We start from the raw sequence: 26,765 nt of genomic DNA on the forward strand, positions 1-26,765 counted from the left end.
GTGATATATACTGAAAGTCTTCTTCAGGTCAGTCCAGGTACCAAAAGCACATTTAAGCATTTTATGTGCTTGTTCAATGTTGTATCTAGTGGTAAAATTACTTTCATTGTACTGATCTTGGGTTTCATTGGGTGGCCTTCTCATTTGTACACTCAGACATGTTTGAATTGATATCTTTTGTATTCTCACACACATGCCTTGTCAGAATTTCACAGTCCATTATCATCCTCTGACCAAGAATGGGTTAAGATAGCAGATAATGTGGAGCTAGTCATTGCCCACAGTACACATCAAGCTGTCTGTCTTCCTTTGGGCTAGATGGGCCCTTAATGACCAATTGAGTGGCCAATGAAAGTTCTGATCACCTCAAGACACCTTTTCACACGATCCTGCCACTGTCATCTCCACAAGCCAACAACACATTATACCCTCATCTTCACATGCATCTCTTCAAATGGTTACCCATTTTCCATTTTATGTACTGAATTCCAAAGCCTATTGTAACAATTAGAAGGCATTGAATAGCCAGTAAATCTCCCATGTAATCACATTGACTCTTCAAACCAGCTGTGAACAAAGTCAAGCATTTACAAAATGATTAGACCATTTACCTGCAAAAACTCTCATAACTTACCAAGTAAACAAACTGACTTCAGAAATGCTCCCACAACAAATGGTGAGACAATAAGTCAATACATAAAAATAGAAAAAGCTTAAACAATTGTTATCATGCTATGTGATACTTTCAATACTGTAAGATGTACTCTATGTATTATTATTTTCACAAAATGCTTAAACTGATCTGAAAATTTTTCTACATTTGGAATGTCAATCTTTTAACTGACAGTTGCCAGTTGCAGAATTAACAATTTGGCAAACACATTGATTCATGGAATGTTACATCTTCCAAACTCAACATTGCCATGACTCATCTTAATAAACTTATGCTACGGCAATATGTTATATAATGAACTCTGTAGGAGGCAAAACCATTTTACTTACTTTTAAAACTCTTCCCACTTCCAAACTGTGATTCATGCCTCCCTACTGTTGATATAAAACCATTGCACAGCAATATTTTGGCTGACACTCCAAAATTAAAAATATTTACCAAAGATGGGCCCTTAATCAGCCCACACTGCTGTTTAGAGATAACAAGGTGTACAGCTGGATGAACACAACAGGCCAAGCAGCATCTTAGGAGCAGGAAAGCTGACATTTCGGGCCTAGACCCTTTTCCAGAAATGGCCCGAAATGTCAGCTTTCCTGCTCCTAAGAGGCTGCTTGGCCTGATGTGTTCATCCAGCTCTACACCTTGTTATGTCGGATTGTCCAGCATCTGCAGTTCCTCTTATCTCTTCACTCTGCTGTTTGTTGTCTTCAGAATAGGAGTAGATGGGATCCAGGGTCTCTTCCCATCCATCCTCATGAAAATTGCCAAGCTTGGAAGGAAACCTAGGGCTTCCAGACTTAATAGGAGCTGCAGATGGTGGAGAATCCGAGATAACAAGTGTAGAGCTGGATGAACACAGCAGGCCAAGCCGCATCATAGGAACAGGAAGGCTGACGTTTCTGACCTTGACCATGTTCATCCAGCTCTACATCTGGTTATCTAGGGCTTCCAGATACCATTTTCTTCAGCTCCTGCCTCCATTTGGTCCCCTAGTGAAATGTGTTACTCTGTATAAGTAGCTGGTTATTACATTACTGAATTACAGTTTCACTCAGTAGGACTCATGCCTGAGTCAGGAGGTTGTGTGTTCAACTCCATTCCAGGGTGTTCAGCACATAATCTTAATTGATACTTCAGTGCTGAACAGAGACAGTGTTATATTATTTCAGTGAGATATTAAACAAAACCACAGAGTACTTATTCAGATGAATGCAAACTATCCCATGGTGCTATTTGACATAAAAACTGAAGATCTGCCACTGTTCTGCCAACTGTTTATCGTTCAAATAACACCACCAAGAAAAAATTAAATGACCATTTATCTTATGTTTCTTTGTCAATCTTGCTGTGTAAAATTGGCTGCTGTGTTTGCCTGCAGTGATAACAGTGACTAAACTTAATTGGCCATGAAGTACCTCAAAGATGTGGAGGATGGTATAAATTATAAGCTTGCATGCTAGAAAGAAAAGATGTAACATGCAGATTTGAATTATTAATAATTACAATTAGTAGTTGGGCGATCTCCAGGTTCATTGCCAGAAGAAATTGCATATTAAATTGATCAATTCTTGATTTTTAAAAATTCCTATATGGAACGTACTGGTCAATTCATTTTGATATCACTATATCAGTCACTTAAAATACAACCGTCTGGTTGTATCCTTCCAATTATGTTCATATAATGTGAGGTTCTACCAGGGTTTCATATCTATTGATCAATCAGAAAATGATCAATTTTAAGCTTTATTTATTAATTGTTAATGATCAGGAATGTGAATTACTTGACAGATTCCAGCTGCAGCAGCAGTTTAAAATTAATTGAGTGGTTGCCTAAGAATCCAGAGATTACTCTTGTTGATAAAATAAACAGAATACCTCACTAATGTCAGCAAATTTCTTTTTAAGAAAATCTAAAAGTTATTGTGAACTGTGGGTCTTTTGCACTGTTGAAAGGCTTTATTACTAAGGAGATTGTCTCTGCACAACTACACTAAAAAGATATACAGAAAAAGATCTAAAAAATGAATGCCAGGATGAAATTTATAAGCCACAATAATAAAAGGTTTAATACAAGCTTTGTTTTAGGTTGTCTTACCTCATGATTGCCATAGTAACTGCTCTCTTATAGATTCTCTTCCAAAACAGCCTGGTTACTGTTTAACATCCCCACCCACATTAGGCTTGATTAGAAGAATCAATATGATAACATAATACACACACAATCACTTGTAACGCCAAAAATCACGTGAAATAGTCTTTGTTAACTTTTCTTTTACTCCTCAAAACTTCTTGTGGCCACAGTTTTGAAATTCAGAGTCCAGCAAAGAAAAGGATGGTGAACGTAAGCACCCACTCAAATACAAATATGGAGATTCCATACGGTGAGTTTAATTTTATCTTTTACTTCTAGCTAGAAATGAATGAAGAACATGGATGAAAAATCTTCAGTAAGCTCTGGAACATGTTTTTGTTTTTCTCCCTTCTTAGCATGGGCTATCTAATATTGATTTCAATGATCGAAGCTGTTACATAGTCGCTTATTGTTAGGAGCCATTTGATCAGCTGGTCTTTTAGCCCTGTTGTAAATTTAATGTGGCAAAGTCTTCCATGGCAACAGGAGTCTTTGTGTTCATTTCAGTCAGAGTTTTATTATATGTGCATTACTGTGACTTTGCAAAGTAAAACACACTCTTCTCATACCTACTTCTGTCAGGTAAGATTAACATTTTCTTAGTTATTTCAATACTTTGTATCATCCATCAGACAATTCTTTTAGACTTGAACTATACTTGAGTTTGAAAGAATGACTGATGAATGGATATATCGGAACAGCATGAAATTATGAGGGTTCGTTGGTACAAAATTACTATTGACATCTCTTAGTAGATACAATAAATAACTAGCCATTTAAAAATCCATCTTTCATAATATCAAATTACTTTAAAATCAATTGGTATTTTGTTAAAATTTGTTTTACTATATAGAAACTTCATTAAACTACACATGAAAGTTATGTACAGAATAGCACTTGTTCAATGCTGCCTGTCAATAGCAGTAGCATTTCAGTTGTGAGGAAAAGATAATGCAATATTTTTACAAGGGGTTCTCAACGGATAGGTACAAAATCATCTCATGTGAATCAATATCGATGGTCATGTGAACCCCTCGAATGATTAAGTGCTTTGCACTGTTGCCTAATTAAATTACAATTCTATTTAACAGAATTGAATAAACACCTTATGAGAAAAGATTTACAGAGCTATCTGGAAAGGGTGGATGATTGGACTAGCTCAGGTGCTTTTCCAGGGAAGCAGCACAATGATGATGTGACAAATAGTGTAACTACACAATGATATGATGGGGATGAACGTAATCCCACCAGCCAGGCAGGAAAACTAGGTTTTTTGGGCAGTTAGAAGCATTTAAGTTACTTGTTTCCCAGGGGCTGCAAAGAACTGTCCAATTGAAATGTTAACCTTGACCTGTCCAGGCAGTATGTTCATAAGTCCATAGCATGAAGATACCATTTTATAGCAGATCCTGTTGATATCACTGGCATCCAGTAGCTTGGATTATTGCAGTATGTTTCCTGCCAGACCAACCCTGCTAAGATGGGACTGGAGCCAGAACAAGCACAAAAAAAGCAAATGTTTTGCATTTCTTTTCCATTTTTCTTGTGGGCACAGCAGAGGAATAATACCCTTGACCTGAGCTCACAATTTCATATCCAACCTCATCGCTTTGTGCCATGTTCAGTCTGCCTTTATGATTGTATGACCCCTTCAGGATGATCACAGTGACCAGTGAGGCCATTTACCTGGTCTTAGCAGGTGGCCTACAGACCCCATGCTTTCCTGCTATTGCCAACACTCCACCCAGAACAAACTGGAAATTAGGCAATGTGAGTTAAATGAAACCCATCGACTAAAATACCCCAGACATTACATCTAGGTAACAGGTGGGTTTCTAACTCCTGATGAAGGGTCCTGACCCAAAACATCGACTTTCCTGCTCTTCTGATGCAGCCTGACCTGCTGTGTTCCTCTAGTTTCACACCGTATCAACTATGGTTTCTAATTCAAGCTGTTCACCCACACAATACAGGCACACTTTCAAATGAAGACCAAACCTGTGTTTAACATTAACTGTTTTCATTTGTTGGTACTTTATTTGCTTTCTCATGCTTCTGCAGCGTTGCAACTGTCAGAGATGCGACAACTTGACTATGCCATCGATAATTAACAACATTAATATACTTAATGGTATTAAGTCAGGAGTATTAATTAGGATCATGTTTACTGGTACTGCAAATCTTTTGAAGAATAAACCTCGTGCATTACTAAGAAATTTTGGTTTGTGTATGTCAGCCATGTTTTCATTGATAGCATTTTTGCCTCTAAATCAGAAGGTTGTGGGTTCAGGCAATTCAAAAGAACTGGATACAAATAATCTAGGCTGACACTTACGTGGAGTACTGACAAAGACTGTACTGTCAGAGGTGCCATCTGCCCTCTCAGGTAGTAGGAAAAGATCCTTGGCCCAATATCAAACAAGGGGATAGAATTGGTGGTGGGAGGATAGGCTCTCCATGGTATCCTAGCCAACATTTATACCTCAATCAACATTACAAAAGTGGTTATCTTACTGATGCTCATGGTAGTTTTCTATCAGTGCAAATCAGTGTGCTGTGTCCCTGAGTGTTGGTTAGTTCAACTGTCTGGACAGCAGGTTTGCAATGCAGTGTAATGCCAACAGCATAAATTCAATTCCTGCACTGGCTGAGCTTACCATGAAAGATGCTGCTTCTTAACCTCTCCCCTCAGCTGTGGTATAGTGACCTCCAGGTCAAACCACCACTAATCATCTACTTCTAATAAGAGAGAAGCCCTATGGTCTGATAAGACTACGGTGACTTTTTACCTTACCTTTCCATATATTATGACAGTGATTGCCCTGCAAAATTAGCTCATTGGCTATACAAATGCAAGCTCGTTCTTTCTATTTAACTGAATAAAGTATTCATTAGACCTGGACATTACAATTTCAACATGAAAGAACCCAAGCTGCTGGTCATGGGGGCTCAATCCACCATTTAAAGAATTGAGAAAAACAGGTATACATTTAAGCAAGATGCAATGATGGATTTCAGTTTGCATGGGATTCAAAAAGCATGTGCACAGTGGAGTATTTCGCCATGATATTGCAAACATTCCTCTGGAAGAGAATCAGCACCTAGCAGACTCGTTCATCTGTTTCGACAACCAAAAACCAGGTAAATACTATCTCGACAGGAATCCACATCCAATCCTTCTAAAGCCACATGCTAGTTTTCACAAGGCCATTGTCAGTGCCCTTCTCCATTGATCACTGGGAAATGCAATTAAGTGATAAGTCCCTCACAAATGTTTCCTCTTTTGGCCTCAGTTCAATTATTCACTAATAGAAGTTGGAAATTCAGGACCATAGATGACAACTAGATATAAATGGATTGGTAACATTTTTTAAAGGTTCCAAATCTAGCCCCAAACCCTGGAAATGGAGACAATGTAAATATTTCAATGAGGCTCACAGCCTCCGAACTAACAGTGGCCAATGGCCAACTGTGGTTTTGAGGTGCAGGGGAACATAATAGCTGAATGGGGAGCAAGGACAGAGTTGAAAGGAAGATAACTGCACCAGCACTGTTGTGGATCAGGAGGAACAAGAATACTATCTGCCAGAGCATCAACCTTTCACGATCATGTACATGGATCCCAAGATCAGACATGCAGCCCCCTTCAGAGTTCTCCCAGGTTTATTAAATGCCAGACTTGCCATTAGCATTGCCTTCTGGGCAGGAAATCTGTGTAGGAGACAAGTTATGCACTGGGGTTAAAATTTAACAGCATAAAACGAAAGTATTCAATACCCTGTCTCCCTAAAAATGCAACTCTCCTCCAAATGAATATTGGGACCAAATTCATGTCCTACCATTACCCTACCGTGTCTCAATTAACTGCAGTTATATTAATGGTAAATGTTCAGCTCACAATTACTGAATCTTCATTAAAATAGAAATGGTCAATGCTTTCAAAACTTGGAAAAATTGATTATATTGGCCCTTTTATTGCTAAATTGTAGTCGTCCTTTAAATCGTAGCTGTACTTTGTGTGTTCATTTTCAACTCATGACAAATCTTTATTGAACAGTTTTACGGGGAAAATATCATGAGTTTAACAACTTAATGAAAATCTGTGTCACAAATTCATAAATTAGAAAGGAAGTTTGTTTGAAATGATATTTTCATAAGTGTATTGTAACATGTGTATTTAAGATTCTGAGCTTCAGAACATTGAATTTTAGTAATGCACTAATTAACTACTTGCATATAAACTGCTTGTGGCTGGATTAAAGATCCATTTTGGGGCATGATCCTTTAGATTTAACAACTGAATTGGATTTTCATTCAGCTGGTCAAGCAACAACTTTTAGGCTAGATGCAAATAAATACTGACTCAGTGTCAAAGGCAGTGAAATAATCAGCAGACTTAAAACGTGCAATGCATCCTCCTTATTAATGATACAGAATAGTAAAAATGGTAGAGAAGGAACCAACGTTGATGTCAGAAAACGAGATTATAATAAACCTTGGATATTGTTGCATAGTGAAGATTCAGTGCTCATAATAAACAGGTTTGTAGATGCTGTGCATGATTTCCTACATATAGGACGATATCGGCAATAAGGACGTCAGCTGCAGAGGGGGCGAGAGCCTCATGTTTCCTCTTTAGAGGAAGATCTGCACATTAAGTGAATATTAGGCACTGACTTGTCAGTTGACCAGGGAGACAGTGGCTGATGCTGGAAAACCACCAACCATGATCACAGACGGCTGAGAGGCCCAGGCCGCTGGCAAGTAGTGGCAGAAGAGAAATTACAGGATGGGGAGTAGGAGAAGTTGACTGGCAGCAGTGATACTTTAAATGAAGGAAACTCCCTGGGTGCCAGCAAGCAATGTCAATATGACTGCTCCAACTGTCACAGTGAATGCCAGGGACAAAGCACGAGGCCCTTAGCTGGGCATTAATTGTCCACTGAAGGGCTTTAATTGGTGATGAGACAGAAAGGCAGTACCACCTAAAACCTAACGGAGGCAAAGGTAGCTCACTGGCTGCACTCCTGCCCAATTAAATACCTCCTGTAATCAGGAGATGGCATTAAAATCTGCACGTAACAGTTAAGATAGGGAGTAGATTTTGTCATTGTGCATTGGAGTAAAAATGGGCAATATTGATTCCCTGTTTGCATCTTTCAAACCTGTTATTTCTATTGAAGTCAAAATCCATGCCATTTCGTTCCAAAGCTCAGGCAAGCCATTAGCTTGATTTGCAAGATAATAAAATGTGAGGCTGGATGAACATGGCAGGCCAAGCAGCATCTCAGGAGCACAAAAGCTGACATTTCGGGCCTAGACCCTTCATCAGAGGGTCCTGAGATGCTGCTTGGCCTGCTGTGTTCATCCAGCCTCACATTTTATTATCTTGGATTCTCCAGCATCTGCAGTTCCCGTTATCTCTGATAGCTTGATTTGCAAGACACGATTCTTCATAGGAATTATTTCAGATGATGCTCGTTTCAAACCTTTGATAGGGATGTCTCAGTTCAAAAGTTATAAGTGCAAGTTATGTTGGAAGGATGCATTCAGGAAAGTTTCCACAACAAAAAACCTTTCATAGAATCCCTACAGTGTGGAACGAGGTCATTTGGCCCATTGAGTCTGCTCCAACCCTCCAAATAGCATCCCACCTTGAACAAGTCCCCTACTATATCCCTGTAACCCTGCATTTACCATGGTTAATTCCCCCTAGCCTACACTTCCCTGGACACTACAGAAATTTTAGCATTGCCAATCCACCTTACCTGCATATCTTTGGACTGTGGAAGGAAACCGGAGCACCAAGCAGAAACTCAGACGGAGGGAGAATGTGCAAACACCACATGGATAGTCACTGAAGGCTGAAATTGAACACAGGTCCCTGGTGCTGTGATGCAAACACCGAGGTGAGAAAAATAGCAGTGGGTAATAACGCTTCCAGGAATCTGATTGGAATTTGAAGTATATTAATAAGACTTTACGCATCTGATTTAACTTCCTTTGTCGGTTTTATGTGACTGGTTAGCTTTCCCAGACTTCGGGAGATTTTGCAACTGAACAAAGGTAAAGGCAATGTCGAGAGGAAGGCAAATATCATCACCACACTGCTTCTGGGCTAGGAAGAGCTGGCCTGCACTCTGGAGCACTTCGCACATTTCCTGCATCAGAAACCCTTTAAGCAAATGTCCCTGGCATCATAGACCTGATGTCATTAGGGAAAATTGCTACACTTGGCTTGGGGATTAGACCACCCCACTATGAGATTCAGGATCTGACACCCATCCACTCTGGGATTACAACCCCCACTCTTACCCTCCACATCCCACAAATGAATTCTAAAAAATCATTATGAATTGGTAAATCCTAGTTTTAGTTAGTCCTGCAATTTGCTGTAGAATCTTCCCCACACAGTTACTGAAAACGGAGCCTGGTGATCAGGTTAACTTCAGAGAAGGAATTCTGAAAAGACAAACGTTGTGCAGTTAAAATTCACACTTTTGGAATTCCCACCTGAAAGTTTGTCCAACCCATGCCCACCCATGGGAACAGCCAGGTTTTTCTGTTTTCTTTTTTTAACCTATATCGAGTAGTGGTCTAAGCCACACATTTACCATCCTAATTTTAACAGTCTCCTGCTGCCAAAAGGGGTGTTTAAAGTAACTGGAGTCACATAACTACTCCAATACCTTCTTATGGACACACTATTAACTTATTCTTTGTCGAGAGTATTCAGGGCACCCACAGGTAGGAGGCTAATTGGCCCTTGTGTCAGGCTACAGGTCTCCTGGCTGTGACCTTACGTTCCGTACCTTCTTGATCATTCTCATAGGCTTCTCACCTCTCTGGATCCCTCATTTCTGCTGATCCTTACCTCTCACTTCTGCTGGACTATGGACTCCGGCAGCAAGTTTTCACTCCTGCCCATCAGCAGGCGAGTCAGTCTGGCCAAATTTTGGGTAGAAACGTATAAGTTTTCTTGTAAAAATCAGCATTTGTGCACTGGCTTTGCCACCCACTTATGGGTCCTTACACACCACTTCCACTGACCTTCCCAACCAACAAAACTTGAGGACTTCATAACCGTCGGTTAGCGATAAGCCTGGTCTGTTCAGAAAGTAGCTAAACTTTTCAATGATTATGCCAGTCAGAATCCTGAGTAATAGAAACATTGAAGAACATTAATCTGCTCAGGCAAATGCAGCTAGTTAAAATTACTTCTCTAGTGAGAGTTTTATTTTGACACTGGTGAAAATTCAAGGCCAGAACAACACCAAGGCTAACAAAAAGTATAAATAAGGTAATGTATATACAGAAAGTTAAGAGTTTAAAGCCCAGAGATTAAAGGAGGAAAGAGAGGATCTGCACATTTTTAAAGAGTTGGACTGAAGAGTCTGTTTCCATGACACATGATTCAATGACTCTAGATTGTGATTTGGAGTGGGACAGTATGCAACACGTCTTAATTACAAACCTGAGTGGCTGTAAGGAGTAGAAAATGAACAGGGTGGCAAACTGATTATAGGTAAGGAAAACTGCAACTGGTTTAATGATCTTCATTTTGGTGCAGATGCAGAAATAGAACCACAAGCAATATTGTTTACTGCTGTTAGCCATTAGATCAGTTACTTTATTGCACTGGAAAAGCAAATAAAGCCATATGGTACAATTTTCTTCCATTCTGGAAAAAAAAAGCTACTGACAAAACTACCACACTAAAGGAGGAAACAAGCAGAACAATGGAAAACATCAACTAATATATCTTGTACAGTCAGTGCTTCTTGACAAGAAAATTTATCCTTGGCCACAAAGTACACCCTTGGGCTCATTCACAGCAGATTTCTCAGCAATATCCTTGAAAGGTGACATTTTAGTAAGGATATAACCATTCTATACAAACCATATGTGCTTAATGGTAGCCTAATGTCAACAGAACCAACACACAAAAGCAAACAAATGTACATCAAAATGGTTTAGCACACAGCCATAAACATACTTCAGTTGTTTCAATGGGAACATTAACTTACTTAAATCCATTTTAAAAATTAGAGGCAAAAGCAGTAAAGTTGTACACACAAAATTTTACTTTTGGATATAAATGTATGTTGATGAGTTTTCAATATTGGGCAATCTGTTATGATATAATTAACATCAGTCTTTTGTGGGAGGAGAGACTTGGTATGAACAAAACCATATTTGTTCATAAAGAATACAGTTTCAATATTATTACAATATTAAATTAGGTGATTGAATCCAGACAAGATCCCTTCCATTTTGGTTATATAAAATGCCAAATTTCCTTCCATCAAAATTGACAATTCTATTTCCAGTTCCTTTATGATATGATCAGAAAGAAATTCTGGTCTATTTATCTTACACACTTAAAGCTGACAAACTGTAGGTGGAATAGGATTTCCAACTCCAGTTGATCATATTCTTGGAGGTGTCTTACTTGGCCTCCTGACGAAGAATATTTCCATTGGTGATCCTAGATGCCCATTCTTATGGCACCATGTACTGCCTCCCTATGCCAACTGAAAGCAAAAAGATACATTATTAATTAATTGAATAATTCTTGACTGCTTGTCAGCAGCTGCTTCCCCATCTTCAAAATTTTTTTACAGCAAATAAGCAGAAATATTCTGTGGAAATAATTAACATTATGTGTTCTTATTCAATGTTCAGATTGTTTTGTTTCCAACTGTGCCATAGAGGTTTTGCCTTCAGCTCAATCTTGGTAGGTTGGCAACCATGATGCAGCAGTTATTCAACTCTGAGTTTCCAAGCTCAATCCCAGTCTGGGTTGATGGTATAACACTTCATTTTTCTCTCCAGTTGTAAAGAACGTGCACAAATTAATTTGCATAGATTCAGTCCAGTTCTTTGCACAGAACTATCTAGATCCTTGAGACATCCCAGCATGCTTATTTTGCATTTTATCTGGCAACACTTGATCCTGAGCTGGATAAGCCATGTGAAAAAAGCATTCCACTTTCCAGTATTACTATTATGCAAAATCAACTGAGGTGTAAAGAGTAAGTGGAGATTTACACAGAAACTCACTGACCCCAGAAACTCCATTAAAGATTTATCGAAGCAATCACAAGAGACCAATAATTCAGTCATAAAGGGTTGGTTTCCCTTAGAATGTAGGTCCTTGTAACTTCAAATACATGGTAGAATTCATCCATAGGAGGTTCTAATTTATAACTACATGCAATTTAAAATAGATATCTCACTTTATTAGTTCTTTTAAAATAAAATTGAAAATTTATCTTTAAGTTGAAAATGTATTCAACTTTTTTGTTTTTCATCTATTTTAGTGGATGTTCTGAATGTTTATTCCAGATGCTAGTCCCCTTGGGGTTACTAACTTGTTGGACTTAGTGATTAACAAAATGAAAGGCTCAATCAACATTAAACAATACTATCATGAACCTAGTGATTTAGTTTCAATGGTATGAATGCTACCTTTGGCCCTTAAACTATGGCAATATTGAATGTAGAAACTCCCTGATTGTTTCTGATAGTTTAAACTCTAACATCAACAGGTTACCAAAGCTGACTGTATTTGGGTTGGCGGCTTTCTTTAATTTTAGAAAGAGGTCTTAAGAAAAGTTTATCTTTTTGAAACTGTAAGCTAGTTAATTTGTAGTATGGACAAGATTGCAGTCATCAATGTGAAATTTAGTCAAGAGTTGTTGTCCAACTTTTACTTCCTTCGTAAAGCTATTTGTTCAACATTGCGGAGATGGCTATTCTTAAATTAAACAACCAGACTGGCATTGCTTAGACCTGTTATTCTAAACTGAGCCTTTACTTTCTCAATAGCTATTAAAAAGAAGCAGAGGTTAAACCCACTGAATTCAAATGCTTAATCTTATGGGCACAGTACAGGACGTAAAACTGGGCATAGCTTGTGCCTGCTGACTGGAAAACAAACCAATACATAAATAAATGTACATAACTCATATTAGACTTGCAGTGAAAGTTTAGCCCAATGCATATTTCCTGAGTGAGGTAAAGTTACCAATTATTCTGATTTACTGCAAAAAGTTGTGGGGTTTGGCCTGACTGCAGTGAGGTCAATGCTTAGATTTAATTCAGAATGAGGTTCTGCCTGACTTGGATCAGAGACAGACAGACAGGCTGTTTAGATTAATTGTAAAACATGTTTTACTTGACTGGATAAGGGGCAAGGTATATTTAATGTATTTACATTTAGAAGATCCTGTACTCATTTTTTAAATGAAGTAACTTGACAGATACTGCAGGGCAGGCTGGCAAAGTGCAAATTTAGAAAGTAAAAATATGGACTCTGGCTTGACTTCAATTTGATTGAGTGTGAACCACAGTTAGGTTCTACATGCCTTATATTTATTTATTTTTGGAGGAGTGGTTAACTACAGTAAAAGTATAATACATTTCATTGTATACCTTTTACACCTACGCAACTTACACATTACACACAGACTGAAAAAAATAAGCATATGGAAAGAACTACCCTCAGTATGAGTAACAGCAGTAAGACTAATAAATACCATAATGATTTTACAGACAGCAGTGCAACATTACTTTGAGTTTGATTTATTGTTGCCACATGTACTGATTTACAGTGAAAAGTGTTGTTTTGCATGCTATACAGGCAGATTGTGCCATACAAAATGCATCAGTGTTATACCTGCAGAGAAGATACAAAGAGAGAGAGAGAGATCAACATTAACATTTCAGAAGTCCGTTCAAAAGTCTGATAACAGTGGGAAAGAGGCTGTCATGCATCTGTTTGCAAGTGTATGCAAACTTTTATATCTTCTGTCCATGGTGAAAGGGTGGAAGAGAGTGTAACCAGGGTGGGAGGGGTCTTTGATTATGTTGGTTGCTTTCCCGAGGCAGCAGGAAGTATAGATGGAGTCAATGTAAAGAAGGCTGTTTTGAGTGATGGACTGGCCTGCAGTCATAGCTCCCTGTAGTTTCTTGCAGTCTTGGAAAAGGGAATTGCCATACCACACTGCGATGTACCCAGATAGGATGCTTTCTATGGTACATCCATAAAAATTTGTAAGACTCTTTGTGGACATGTTGAATTTCCTTAGCTCCTGAAGAAGTACAGACATTGTTGTGCTTTCTTGTCCATCACATTGATGCGTATGGACCAGAAAGTTGGTGATCATCACTTCCAGGATTTTGATGTTCTCAACCATCCCAACCTCAGCACTATTGATGCAGACAGAGGGTGTACCCTCCACTCCTATTCATAGTTCCTTTAAAGTGGGAATCAAAGGTAGACAGGATAGTGGAGAAGGCATTTGGTATACTTGCATTGAGTATAAGAGTTGGGAGGTCATGTTGCAGCTGTACAGGACATTGGTTAGGCCACTTTTGGAATACTGCAGGCAATTCTGGTCTCCTTGATATAGGAAGGGTGCTGTGAAATTGAAAGTGTTCAGGAAAGATTTGCAAGGTATTGCCAAGGTCAGAGGGTTTGAGCTATAGGGAGAGGCTGAGTAGGCTGACGCTATATTCTCTGGAGGGTCAGAGGCTGAGGGGTGACCTTGTAGAGGTTTATAAAATTATGAGGGACATGGATAGGGTAAACAGACAAGATCTTTTCCCTGGGGTGGGGGAGTCAAAATCTAGAGGTCATAGGTTTAAGGTGAGAGGAGAAAGATTTAAAAGGGATCTTTTTCATGCAATGGATGGTGTGTATACGGAATAAGCTACCAGAGGAAATGGTGGCGGCTGGTACAATTACAACATTTAACAGGGATCTGGAAGGATATATGAATAGGAAGGATTTAGAGGGATGTCGGCCAAATGCTGGCAAACGGGGCTAGATTTATCTAAGATATTGATCAGCACAGACAAGTTGTTTCCACGCTGTATATTCCTGTGACCCTAAGTCAATGACCAGTTCCTTCGTTTTGCTGATGTTGATGGAGAGATTGAGAGCTTAGCAGCGTAGTGCAAAGACAATAATCTCTTTTCTGTACTTTGTTTCTTCGTTGTTTGAGATCCAACCTACAATGGTGGTGTCATCAGCAAACTTGTAAATGGAGTTTGGCAGAATGTGGCCGCACACTTGTGAGTGAATAAGCAGTATAACTGACATCTGAGTACTCAGCCTTGTGGGGTACTCGTGTTGAGAATTATCATGGAGAAGGTGTTGTTTCCTGTTCTTACTAATTGTGATCTTTGGGTCAGAAAATCTAAAATCCAGTTACAGGGGTGAGCTGGGACCTCAAAGTTTGGAAATGAGTTTGTTTAGAATTATGGTGTTGAAGGTGGGTCTGTACCCCATAAGTAGGAGCCTGATAGCCTTCCTGCTCCTCTGATGCTGCTTGGCCTGCTGTGTTCATCCAGCTCTACACCTTGATATCTCTGCCTGACATAGGCATCCTTGTTATACAAATATTCCAGGGATGAGTATAGGGCCAAGGGAGATAGTGCCTCCCCTGGATCTGTTGCAACAGTAGGCAAATTACAAAGGATCAAGACAATTTGGTAGGCTGGAGTCGACGGGAGACACGACTAACATCTCAAAACTCTCCATAATCATGGAGGTCAGATCAACCGAGCAGTAGTAGACAGGCTGCATGCTTTTTCATTGGGACTGGAATGATAGTGGTCGTCTTGAAGCAGGTGGGGGCTTCAGATCATAGTCAGGGGAGGTTAAAGATGTCAGCGAATACTGTCGCCAACTGATCTGCACAGGATCTGAGTGCACAGCTGGGTATCTCAAGCAGGCCAATCACTTTCAGTGAGTTCACTCTCTAGAAGGCCAATCTAATGTCTGAGGCAGTGACTATAGGTAGAGGTGCACCTGAGACTGTTGGAACTGGTGACATCATTCTGCTAACCTTCTGTTCAATGCAAACGTAGACTGTTATGTTATGTATGCCTTGCACAAATGATGGGTGTCCATGTGGTTATTCTGGATCTCAAACTGTGCTTAGTATTTCCTCTTGGTGTCTCTGATGGCCATGTAAAGATTGTACCTGAATTTCCTGTATAGGTCAGGGTTGCCTGACTGGAAAGCCTCAGAGCTGGATTTCAGCAGGGAGTGAATTATCCTGGTTCACCCCTGATTTCTGGTTGGGGATCATTTGGATTACTTCTTTAGCATGCAGTCTTCTCCATACTTACTAATGAAGTCTGTAACAGTAATGGCATACTCATCTAGGTTGGTCGCTGAGTTCTTGAATATGAATCAGTCTGCTGACTAAGCAATCCAATAGAGGCCCTTCTGTTGTAACAGACCAGCACTGCACTACTTTCTATACTGGGAGCTCAAGCTTCAACTTCTGCTTGTAAGTCAGGAGGAGGAGCACACTTCTGTGGTCTGATGGTGGGATGAAGGAGAAGCATGTGCGAGGGTTGTGCACCAATGGTCAAGGATGATTGGATCTCTGGTGGGACAGGAGATGTGTTGACGATATTTTGGGAGCACATTCTTGAGGTTAGCGTGGTTGAAGTCACCAGCTACTATGAACAAGACCTCGGGGTATTCTCCCTCAAGACTGTTTGTGACATTGTATACTTCATGTAATGCATTCTTCACTTCCACCTGCCATAGGATGTAGACTACTGTCAGGCCAGCTGAAGTAAATTCCTGTGGCAGGCAGTAAGGTAGCACTTCACTGTTAGACATTCTAGGTCAGGAGAGCAGTAACTCACCGTGGTCACCATGTGTGAGCACCAGGAGGTAGACCCTATCACCCCTTGCCTTACCTGAGGATGTTGAATAATCAATTTGATGAACTACAAAACCCTATGGCTGCGAGACACAGTGAGTTGTAGCAGGAGTGAACCATGTTTTCAAGAAACAGAGCAGACAGCAGTCCCTCAATTCCAATCACATGCAGGAAGTTTACCTTTATTAAAAAAAAAGACTGCATTAAATCCATCAGTCTTCCTACATACAAACAAAAGTTAAATAGGTCACTAATTAAGTTATAAGATTAAGAGAGCAAAATATTTTACTAATTTAAAAGAAAAAAAACGCTATTGTAAGATTCAACTCCGGCACAAGAGTTTACTTGCTTCACCATTTGGAATCGGAATTAGAATGCTAAACCAGCCATTTGCAATTGACTGAATTAGAAAACAACTAGGAGCTGCTTTTGGATGCCTGCCCTCCCATGATTGAGTTGAATATAATTTTCATGTATATACACACGTACAGACATTACATGTATGTCAATTTAAGTCAATGTACATATACTCTAAATCTCTGCCTTGCTCTTCACATAGTCTATTAAAGCAACAGGACCTGAATTTATCTGAGAAACATAGTGAGGCTGATGACACTTTCCATTATTTATGTCTACATTAGATGACAATTTCTGGCAGACATAGCTACATAGAAAAGTGGTAAAACTAATGGTTGTTTTCGAGGATGCAGTCTTCCATTAATTTTTCCTAAATATTAGCTAGCACCCTTACTCAATTTTCAAACATTGCATTTGGCATGACAAATTCTACACTTAGACCCATTTTGTCATAAAAGACAAATCTTGTCCACTCAAGGACAAATAATTTTCAAGAGCAGGATAAATCTTAATTACTGTTAAGCAATCTCATTAGCATTGAGAAGTGTGAAGTCTCACTTGCTTGAATCTTAGTTGTTGATTTTTTTTCTTTCTCTCTTTCATCTCTATTTTACGATCTAATCTGTTCCTCCTTCCCTTTGTTTTACATTCTTTACCTGAAATGACATTTTTCTAATTGAAATTGAAATAAAATAAAAAACAGGAAATGACTGAACATACTCAGCAGGGCATGCAGCGTCTCTCTCGAGAGACGAAGAGTTTATTCTCCAGGGATGAAGTGAACTTCCAAACAAATTGGGAAATGTTAGAAACATTTTAAGCAGGTTAAATAGGGGTGAGTGGAAGAGGATCAAAAGGAAGGGAGATTAAATGATAAAATAATTAATAGTGCAGGGCCAAAAGGAGTGATAATGACATAAGCATAGAAACAAAACAGTCTGTTGAGTGCATGTGTGAATTATAGGATGCTGAACTGCTGCTGTCTTAAATCCAAAAAAAATCAAAATAAATAAAGGATAGGAAACAAATTGTGGGTACAGATTATGATCCAAAATTGTTGAAAACAACATTGAGTCCAAAAATGCTGAAAGTGCTGAATTGCAGGTTCAAATGTTTTACCTCGAGCTCTGCTGAGCTTCACTGGAACACTACAGCAGGTTAAGTATGGAGAGGTCAACCTGAGAATAAGGGGAGAAGTCAAATCGCAGGTAGAGAGAGTCTCGGTCTTGCTTGTGGACTGAATGGTGGCATTCCATAATGTGGTCTTCCATGTTTATCTCCTTAATGTAGATAACAACACAACGGCAGCAGTACATTACTGTATGATAAACTGAAAAGTAGTACAAATAGAACATAGAACATAGAAAAGTATAGCACAGTACAGGCCCTTCGGCCCCCGATGTTGTGCCATGGAATAATCCTTATCCAAAAATAACCTAACCTACATTCCCTTCAATTCACTGCTGTCCATGTGCATGTCCAGCAATCGCTTAAATGTCACTAATGACTCCGCTTCCACGACTACCACTGGTAAACTATTCCATGCGCTCACAACTCTCTGGGTGAAGAACCTCCCTCTGACGTCTCCTCTATACCTTCCTTCTAACACCTTAAAACTATGACCCCTCATGGCAGTCAATCCTACCCTGGGGAAAAGTCTCTGGCTATCGACTCTATCCATGCCTCTCATTACCTTGTACACCTCGATCAGGTCACCTCTCTTCCTCCTTCTCTCCAGAGAGAAAAGTCCAAGCTCAGTCAACCTCTCCTTGTAAGCCAAGCCCTCCAGTCCAGGCAGCATCCTAGTAAACCTCCTTTGTACCCTCTCCAAAGCCTCCACATCTTTCCTATAAATAAATCACTACTTCATATAGAAGGAGTGTTTGAGGCCTGGGCTAGTGAAGAGAGTGGAGGTAAAAGAGCAGATATTATATCTCCTGTGCTTACATGGAATGGTTCTGTGGGAAGGAGCTTGGATGGTGGAGGTAATTGGGAAGTAGACTATGGTAATTAGACTAAATGGTTTCCTCAGAATGCTGACACAGGCAGACCACGGAAAATTAGTTGAGTTGTGGTGCTTGCCAATGTTGGCAAAAATGACAGAGGATTGTCCATTGAATACAGAAGCCAGTCGGGTGGAAGATGATGACATGGGGAACCCTATGTTTGGAGGAAAGTAAAGGCATGAAAGAAGAAGTGCCAGAAATAAAACAGACATGATCAAGAACCTAGTCAACCATAGTTTAGGAAAACTTCAATTAAGGAAAGATGAAGACCTATTCGAAGTACCATTGTGAATTTTGCATCATGAAAACAAATGCTTCAGAGAAGAAGAAATTGAGAGGTGCAACGCAGACCTTAACGGAGGTTGAACATGTATAGTCGAGGCAGCTGGGCATGCCAGTGTGGTTATAAAGAGTATTTGTTAACATATCTCCAGAAATGGAGACAGAGAAATCAATGAGTTTATGGAAGAATTAGAAATGGGTCATGTGAAGGTGAAGGAAGGGTAGAAATTGGAAGCAAAGTTGGTCAAGTTTTCCAGCTCAGTGTAAGAGCAGGAAACAGCATTGATACAATCATGAAGGTACCAGATAAAGACTGACACTTCCTGGCTCAATCTCTGTGATGCTCTTTAATAGTATTTCAATCTGATTGGTTTGTCAGATATGTAGGAACTCAGCACATTTTCAAAAACACTTCAGAGTACTTCAAGAAACCTTGTACAAGTTCTTGAAAATCACAATGCCTCCAAGCTGATTTCTAGTTCTGTAGATAACTCTAATGCTAACTGTTTCTGCAGCTGAGCACATATTGTTTGCTAAATGGCAAGTGAATTTGTTGAATGGACCAAATTTGGAAATATAACATTCCCATCAGGCAATAAGGTTGTGTGACAGGATGAAAGCGCAGTTTGTCCTGTGCATGGGCTCCCTCAACCTGGGTGCCTTATGGTCATTTTCCTTAACCCACATAGAGCTTCAAATTTCTATCCATTACTCTCCCTTTCCAGATCCCTAAGTGCTGAGAGTTTCATTGACACCAAGAATGCCTTCTCTTGCTGAAAAGTTAGGAGAAACTTTCATCTAGATTTTTCTAACAAAGGTAATTATAGATACAATCTCGGCTCAGGTTGATAAACGAGACAGTGCTGCAACGTTACTGCTCTGGAGTATATGTAGAATAAGATAAGATACTCAGGTTCTGAACAGTGTGCGATCCTTTAAACTTATGAAAGGCTGACATAAAGGGAAAAGTTGTACATTACATGGTACAATCACTTGTGTTTTGGAGCTGCATGTCTTCTGGCTGACTGTGAACAGCGCTACAGGAGATTTGCTAATTTGTTTTTATTCCACTCAGAAGTGCTTACGTTGAAAAAAATCATATCGAAATGTCAGAGGCCAAGACAGGTTATTGAAAATTGATTTGAGTTAGATAAGAATGTTTGCCAGCATTAATGCTCCATCGATGTATTGTCACCCACTGATGTCAGAGGGGGATCTCATAAAAACATATAAAATCCTGATGAGGCTGGACAGGCTAGATGTGGGAAGAATGTTTCCAGTGTTGTGTAAGTCCAGAAAAAGGGGTCACAGTCCAAGAGTAAGGGGTACGCTATTCAGCACTGAGATGAAGAAGAATTTCTTCAGTCAGAGAGTGTGAACCTGTGAAATTCTCTTCCACAGGAAGCTGTTGGGGCCAATTCATTAGATATATTCAGGATGGAGCTCGGTGTGGCCCTTGTGGTTAAAGGGATCAATGGGTATGGGGAGAGGGCAGGAATGGGATACTGAAACGGCATGATCAGCCACGATCATAATGAATGGTGGTGTAGGTTCAAAGGGTCGAATAACCTACTCCTGCACTTTTTTCTATATTTATATGTTTCTCTGACCCATCACTGTCTCTAAGTGCTGAAGAGCAACTAGCCTCTGATTAGCTGTTAAGTAACTACAGATCAGAAAGTTTATCCTTGACAAACTCTCCTGACTTTTTAACCAGAGACAGAGAATGAATAATCTAGAGAATGGTATAACTCCGCCCTATGTTATTGTCCACCTTAGTGATTTCAATTTTCAAATTGTGGATGCAGTATTTGGAGAGAGCATTTTCTCTCAATAGAAGAGACTGTTTGTAAGGGCATGTTTTAAATTAATTACGAATAGCATCATATTGAGCTCTGGGCAATTGAGATATAGTACTGCCATCAATCTTCCTTTCCAGTTGTGTTTAATCAACATTTAGACACATCATGACACACATCTGTTACAACTCGGAATTGAATCCAGACCTTCTGGCCTAGAGTAAGGTCACTACCACTGTACCATAAGAGACCTCAGTTCTGCATTCTTGATATTTTTCTGATCAATTTGTTCAAAGATATTATGCTGAATCAAATGACCTATCTAATTATCACTGGTTGAGGAGTCTTACTAAAGAGTGGCACTTGTCTTACATAAGAAGAAATGGTTAAGTTTATGATTACAATACGTTACCTGGCTAGTTAAGCATAGGTACAAAGACTATCAGAAGCCAGTAACAGCACATCTGTATTCATCAGGACCTCGTGCTAGACCATCTGATTCTCTGCACAAGGACTATGTGACATTGTTAGATTGGGTGGACTCAATGATTTCGGCATTTTCCTTCAGAACCATTACCTTGCATAACAAGTAGCAGTGACTTTAAAGTAGTGTTTGGAAATTTAGATATTTGTTTTCTTCCTGTAAGATGCGTGTGTGTCATTTTGAGGTCAACTGCAGCACAACCCTCTAAACATGACAAGCCAAGGCTCAGGGTTCAGTGGTAAAGTAGAAGTATTTTGCTGTTTCTAGAAAGTTTGTAATTTGCTATAAATTTCTTCTTTGCTCTGGATACTGTTAGTAACCTGTTTAACATAAAAAGAAATAACTTCACCTTTCACAACATCAGGACATCCTATGAAGCTTAACAGCCAATTCAATACTTTTGAAGTGTTACCATTTTTTTGCAGAAGTGTTATAAAATATGGCAGCATTGCACAGAGCTTATTGCAATGGAATAAATACCCAGATAAACTTTTTCAGTGATGTTAATTCATGGAATAAATGTTGGCCAAAATACAATTACAATTCACCTGTTCTTAACTAAACTTTATATTTTATAGTCAGCTGGAAAAACAGCAAGGAAGATAGTTTAATATTTCATCTAAGAGACAACTTCCAGCAAGGCATCCTTCTCTCAATACTACACTTAGGTTAAACATGTTGGTTTATACCCTGAATCTCAATCTGACAGACTAGATATATTTCGGTCTGCGGATGAAAAAGATATCATTGTATGGTGTCCTAGGGCCAAATATTTTCATGTTCATCAATAACGCCTTCTCCATCCTATGTTCAGAAGTAGGTCACTGAAAATTGCAGCATCTCCTAACTCACAGAAGCCTGAATACTATCGTAAGGCACAAATCAAGTGTGGGATGGAAAATTCTCTAATTTCCAGGATGAGTGCAGTTCCAAAACTCTACACTGAAGAAGCTTTATGCCATCCAGGAGAAAGCAGCTTCCTTGATTGAAACCTCATCCGCCGCCTTAAACATTCAGTCCCTTGACCATCACTGCCATGTGCACCGTTTATAAGATGCAGTGAAGCAGCTTTCCAAGGCAGTTTAAGATTACCTTCCAAACTTGTGATCTGCACTGCGTAGAAAAACAAGGGCACAGGATCAAAGATCACCAACTACCAGTTCTCCTCTAAACTACTGACCATCTTGAGTTGGAATTATGTTGTATCAAAGTGTTACTCACTGTTGTATCAAATTCCGAAACTCTTTCTCTAACAGCAATGTATGTGTAACTACACTAGACTGACTGCAGTGGCTCAAGAAGACAGCTTAGCACCAGTTTAGCCCAATCTCTGGACATTGGGGCTCTTCTCTGTATTATACCCAGTTTTTGAACAGATCCCTTATTTGCTGGCATAAAGATGTGTAGTTCTGTGGTTCCATGGTCCGAGCATGCATGGCGATCAATTAATTGATTATTGAATGTATACAAGGCTGATCCACACCGGTTTAAATCTACAAGAAAGTCGAGGGTTATGGGGGGTCAAGTAGCAAAGCGGAGATAAGGCTACAATAAGATCAACCATCACATTATTGAGTGGCTTCCTCTTACTATTGTTTATACCTTCTTGTGGATTAATTACTTAGACCTGGGTAATTTTGCCTGATATTGTATTTTAAATCTTAGTCTAGATTATATTGTGAGGACCGCGTTTATGCTGTCCAGCATAAATTTCAGGGGCGAGTTCAGCTTAGCAGGTTGCCCCACTTTAACTTTATGTCTATCATGAGGCTTTCATCCATCTCCGGGAGGAAGTCCTGCCTCACAGACATGCCAGTCAATTGGATCACAGCAGCTGTGCTCCACTCTGTGATTGGTGGCCACTGCTGGAATTGCAATTGGCCGGGGGCACGGGAATCATAGATGTCCCTGAACTCAGCTACATCTGACATCTTCCCAGGGTCAAGTTGGCAGGCCATGGCATGAGTGAGATGAAGCGGTACAAGTTAAACAAGGAATGGGAGAAGGGTGAATGCAGAAAGGTTAAAATTGTGAAAGGGGCATCCAACTGGCACAGGAAGTATGAAGAAAGCAAATCTCTTTCACTTATCAATAGAATTAAATACACAGAGGGGCTCTTTGATCACCCAGCAAATCAGGGAGCTGACAGGATGATCTTAATTAAGCATTCGTTGCTGTCTTACGGGCTTTAGTTGAGTGAGCTGCTGGAAGTCTCTTCTGCCTCCCACAAGATTGTGGTGGGGCAGATGGGCCGCAATGCCAATGGCATGACTTCCTAATTTTATCTTCTACTTTCCAGTTTTCTGGTCCACAGTTAGCCAGTAAAATTCAGAATTTTAATGGAAATGCATCAGAAATACATTTTTAACATAATGCATCAAATATATAATCGGAACCTGTTTAAAGTGACAGTACCAATGGGAAAGATATAGATTTAGAAATGCAAAGTTCATTGTCGATATTTAATTTCTTTAATTACTATATCCTGTTCAATTTTTACTCAAATATTATTCAAAGTTTATTGCAGCTGCCTATTTGCTAACGCCCTCAATTCTGGATTGACAAACAGAACAGTTCACTGATGGATGATATAAGAAACAAACATTAGAAAAGGGACATCACAGCTGTGGGATCACACTCAAAATTATTACTTCAAAATGATGAATCTAATATAGATCTAAAAGTAATTTAAATTTAAATGAAGCTTTGTTTAGAAAAGACACAATGAGGGTTACAAACTATGAAATGTTTAATGAAATATATTTAATCCATGACCACTAAATGTCTGTCTTCTAAATTCAATCCTTAGTCAGTGTAAGTAAATTCACCTTTCCTGTTGAGTCCTAATTCTTTTCTCACCATGTATCTTCCTCATGCGTGACTTTGCTTCCAGGATATTCTACAATGTATTTTTTTCATTTGAATAAACTTAGTTAACTTTTAGGATAAATTAATTCCACTTGGACATTAGCTTTCTGACAAATTCTTTCACTTCAGAGTTTTACGGCTGAGAAGATTATATTTAGTCAAAGAACGCTTTCAATACGTCTCTCACTTTCCTCACTCCTCATTGATAAATAAGAGGCAGGCACAAAAGAGGTGATGGAAAATGTGTGGCAGTAAAAACAACAGACAAGCCCAGTAAGGAAAATTAAGGTAAGTGACAGAATTGGCATATCATCTTTAGCAAAAAATGGGTACACACACTAAGGTGTTGTGAAAACAAAGGATGGGGCAATAGCTAAGGAATTGGTAAGGTAGGTGAGCTTGCAGCTTGAATAGGTACCTGGGACTTTGATGTTGTGGCCATTTCGGAGACATGGATAGAGCAGGGTCAGGAATGGATGTTGCAGGTTCCAGGGTTTAGATCTTTCATTAAGGTCAGGGAAGGTGGTGAAAGAGGGGGAGGTGTGGCTTTGTTGGTCAAGGACAGTATACGACGGCTGAAAGAACCTTTGAGGACTCGTCTACTGAGGTGGTATGGGCTGAGGTTGTCGAGGAAGGTTTGTCGACTGAGTCAGTATGGGTGGAAGTTAGGAACAGCAAGGGAGCAGTCACCTCACTGGGGGTTTTCTACAGACCCCAAACAGCAGTAGGGAGATCGAAGAACTCATTGGCCGGCAGATTGTTGAAAAGTGCAAACATAGCAGGGTTGTTGTTACGGGTGACTTCAACTTTCCCAACACAGATTGGAACCTCCTTAGTGCAGATGGTTTGGATGGAGCCGTTTTTGTCAGGTGTGTTCAGGAGGGTTTCCTTACTCGCTATGTGGACAGGCCGACGAGGGAAGAGGCCATTTTGGATTTGGTGCTCGGCAATGAGCCAGGACAGGTGTCAGATCTCGTGGTGGGAGAACACTTTGGCGACAGTGACCACAACAGCCTCACATTTACCATAGCCATGGAAAGGGAAAGGAGCAGTTACCAGGGGAAGATATTTAACTGGGGTAAACGAAACCATGACGCTATCAAGCAAGAGTTGTGAAGTACAGATTGGGAGCAATTGTTCTACAGAAAGGGCACAGCAGACATGTGGAGGCTGTTTAAGGAGCAGTTGTTGCGAGTGATGTATAAATTTGTTCCCCTGAGACAGGTAAGAAGGGGTAAGATTAAGGAGGCTTGGATGACGGGTACAGAGGTGCTTCTTGTCAAAAAGAGAAAGGCAGCGTACGTAAGGTGGAGGAAGCAAGGGTCTAGCACAGCATTAGAGGATTACAGGCTTGCTCGGAAGGAGCTCAAAAGTGGACTGAGGAAGGCTAGGAGGGGGCACGATAAAGGCTTGGCAGTAAGGATTAGGGAGAACCCAAAGGCATTTTACTCATACATGAGGAATAAGAGAATGATCAGGGAGAAGGTAAGGCCGATCAGGGATAGCGTAGGGAACTTGTGCGTGGAGTCTGAGCAGATAGGGGAAGCCCGAAATGAGTTTTTTGCTTTGATTTTCACTATGGAAAGAGTTCTTGTTGTGAATGAGAACTTTCAGGAGCAGGAAAACAGGCTTGAACAGATCAAGATTGAGGAAGTTGATGTGCTGGAAATTTTGGCAAACATTAAGATTGATAAGTCCCCAGGGCCAGACCAGATTTATCCTAGGTTGCTACGGGAAGCAAGAAAGGAGGTTGCTAAGCCGCTGGCGAAGATGTTTGCTTCCTCACTCTCCACGGGAGTCGTACCAGAAGATTGGAGAGAGGCAAATGTTGTTCCTCTTTTCAAGAAAGGGAATAGGGAAATCCCTGGAAATTACAGACTGGTCAGTCTTACGTCTGTGGTCAGCAAGGCTTTGGAAAGAATTCTGAGGGATAGGATTTATGACTATTTGGAAAAGCATAGCATGATTAAAGGGAGTCAGCATGGCTTTGTGAGGGGCAGGTCATGTCTTACAAATCTTATTGAGGTCTTTGAGGAAGTCACGAGACAGGTTGATGAGGGTTGAGCAGTGGATGTGGTGTACATGGACTTCAGCAAGGCATTTGATAAGGTTCCCCACAGCAGGCTCATTCATAAAGTCAGTAGGTATGGGATACAGGGTGATTTGGCTGTCTGGATTCAGAATTGGTTGGCTGACAGGAGGCAGAGAGTGGTTGTAGATGGTAAGTATTCTGCCTGGAGGTCAGTGCTGAGTTGTGTCCCACAGGCCTCTGTTCTTGGGCCTCTGCTCTTTGTAGTTTTTATAAATGACTTGGATGAGGAGGTTGAGGGGTGGGTTAGTATGTTTGCTGATGACACAAAGGTTGGAGGTGCCGTTGATAGTATCGAGGGCTATTGCAGGCTTCAGCGAGACATTGACAGTATGCAGAGCTGGGCTGAGAAATGACAGATGACATTCAACCTGGATAAATGTGA

At 40.0% G+C, this 26,765-nt stretch overlaps 2 protein-coding genes across 4 annotated transcripts in view; one reads left to right on the plus strand and one right to left on the minus strand.

Moving 5' to 3' along the window:
• Positions 1-26,765, minus strand: part of fitm2 (fat storage inducing transmembrane protein 2) — a 275,264-nt gene that overhangs the window by 201,329 nt on the left and 47,170 nt on the right. The window contains exon 1 of one of the 2 annotated variants that reach the window (XM_059652813.1): positions 2,769-3,628. The exons of the other annotated variant lie outside the window; for it this stretch is intronic. The gene's annotated coding sequence lies outside the window, so the exon portion shown is untranslated. Of the gene's footprint in view, positions 1-2,768; positions 3,629-26,765 lie in introns of those variants that run through there. 2 annotated transcript variants of the gene reach the window in all.
• hnf4a (hepatocyte nuclear factor 4, alpha) overlaps positions 2,876-26,765 on the plus strand; it is a 181,791-nt gene continuing 157,901 nt past the window's right edge. The window contains exon 1 of one of the 2 annotated variants that reach the window (XM_048550003.2): positions 2,876-3,054. In XM_048550003.2, coding sequence (XP_048405960.1) covers positions 3,006-3,054 — 49 coding nt within the window. In that variant the 5' untranslated portion in view covers positions 2,876-3,005. Of the gene's footprint in view, positions 3,055-3,294; positions 3,387-26,765 lie in introns of those variants that run through there. The other variant, XM_048550005.2, reaches the window with a different exon arrangement.

Source organism: Stegostoma tigrinum, chromosome 19, assembly GCF_030684315.1.
Source record: "Stegostoma tigrinum isolate sSteTig4 chromosome 19, sSteTig4.hap1, whole genome shotgun sequence".
Lineage (NCBI taxonomy): Eukaryota > Metazoa > Chordata > Chondrichthyes > Orectolobiformes > Stegostomatidae > Stegostoma > Stegostoma tigrinum.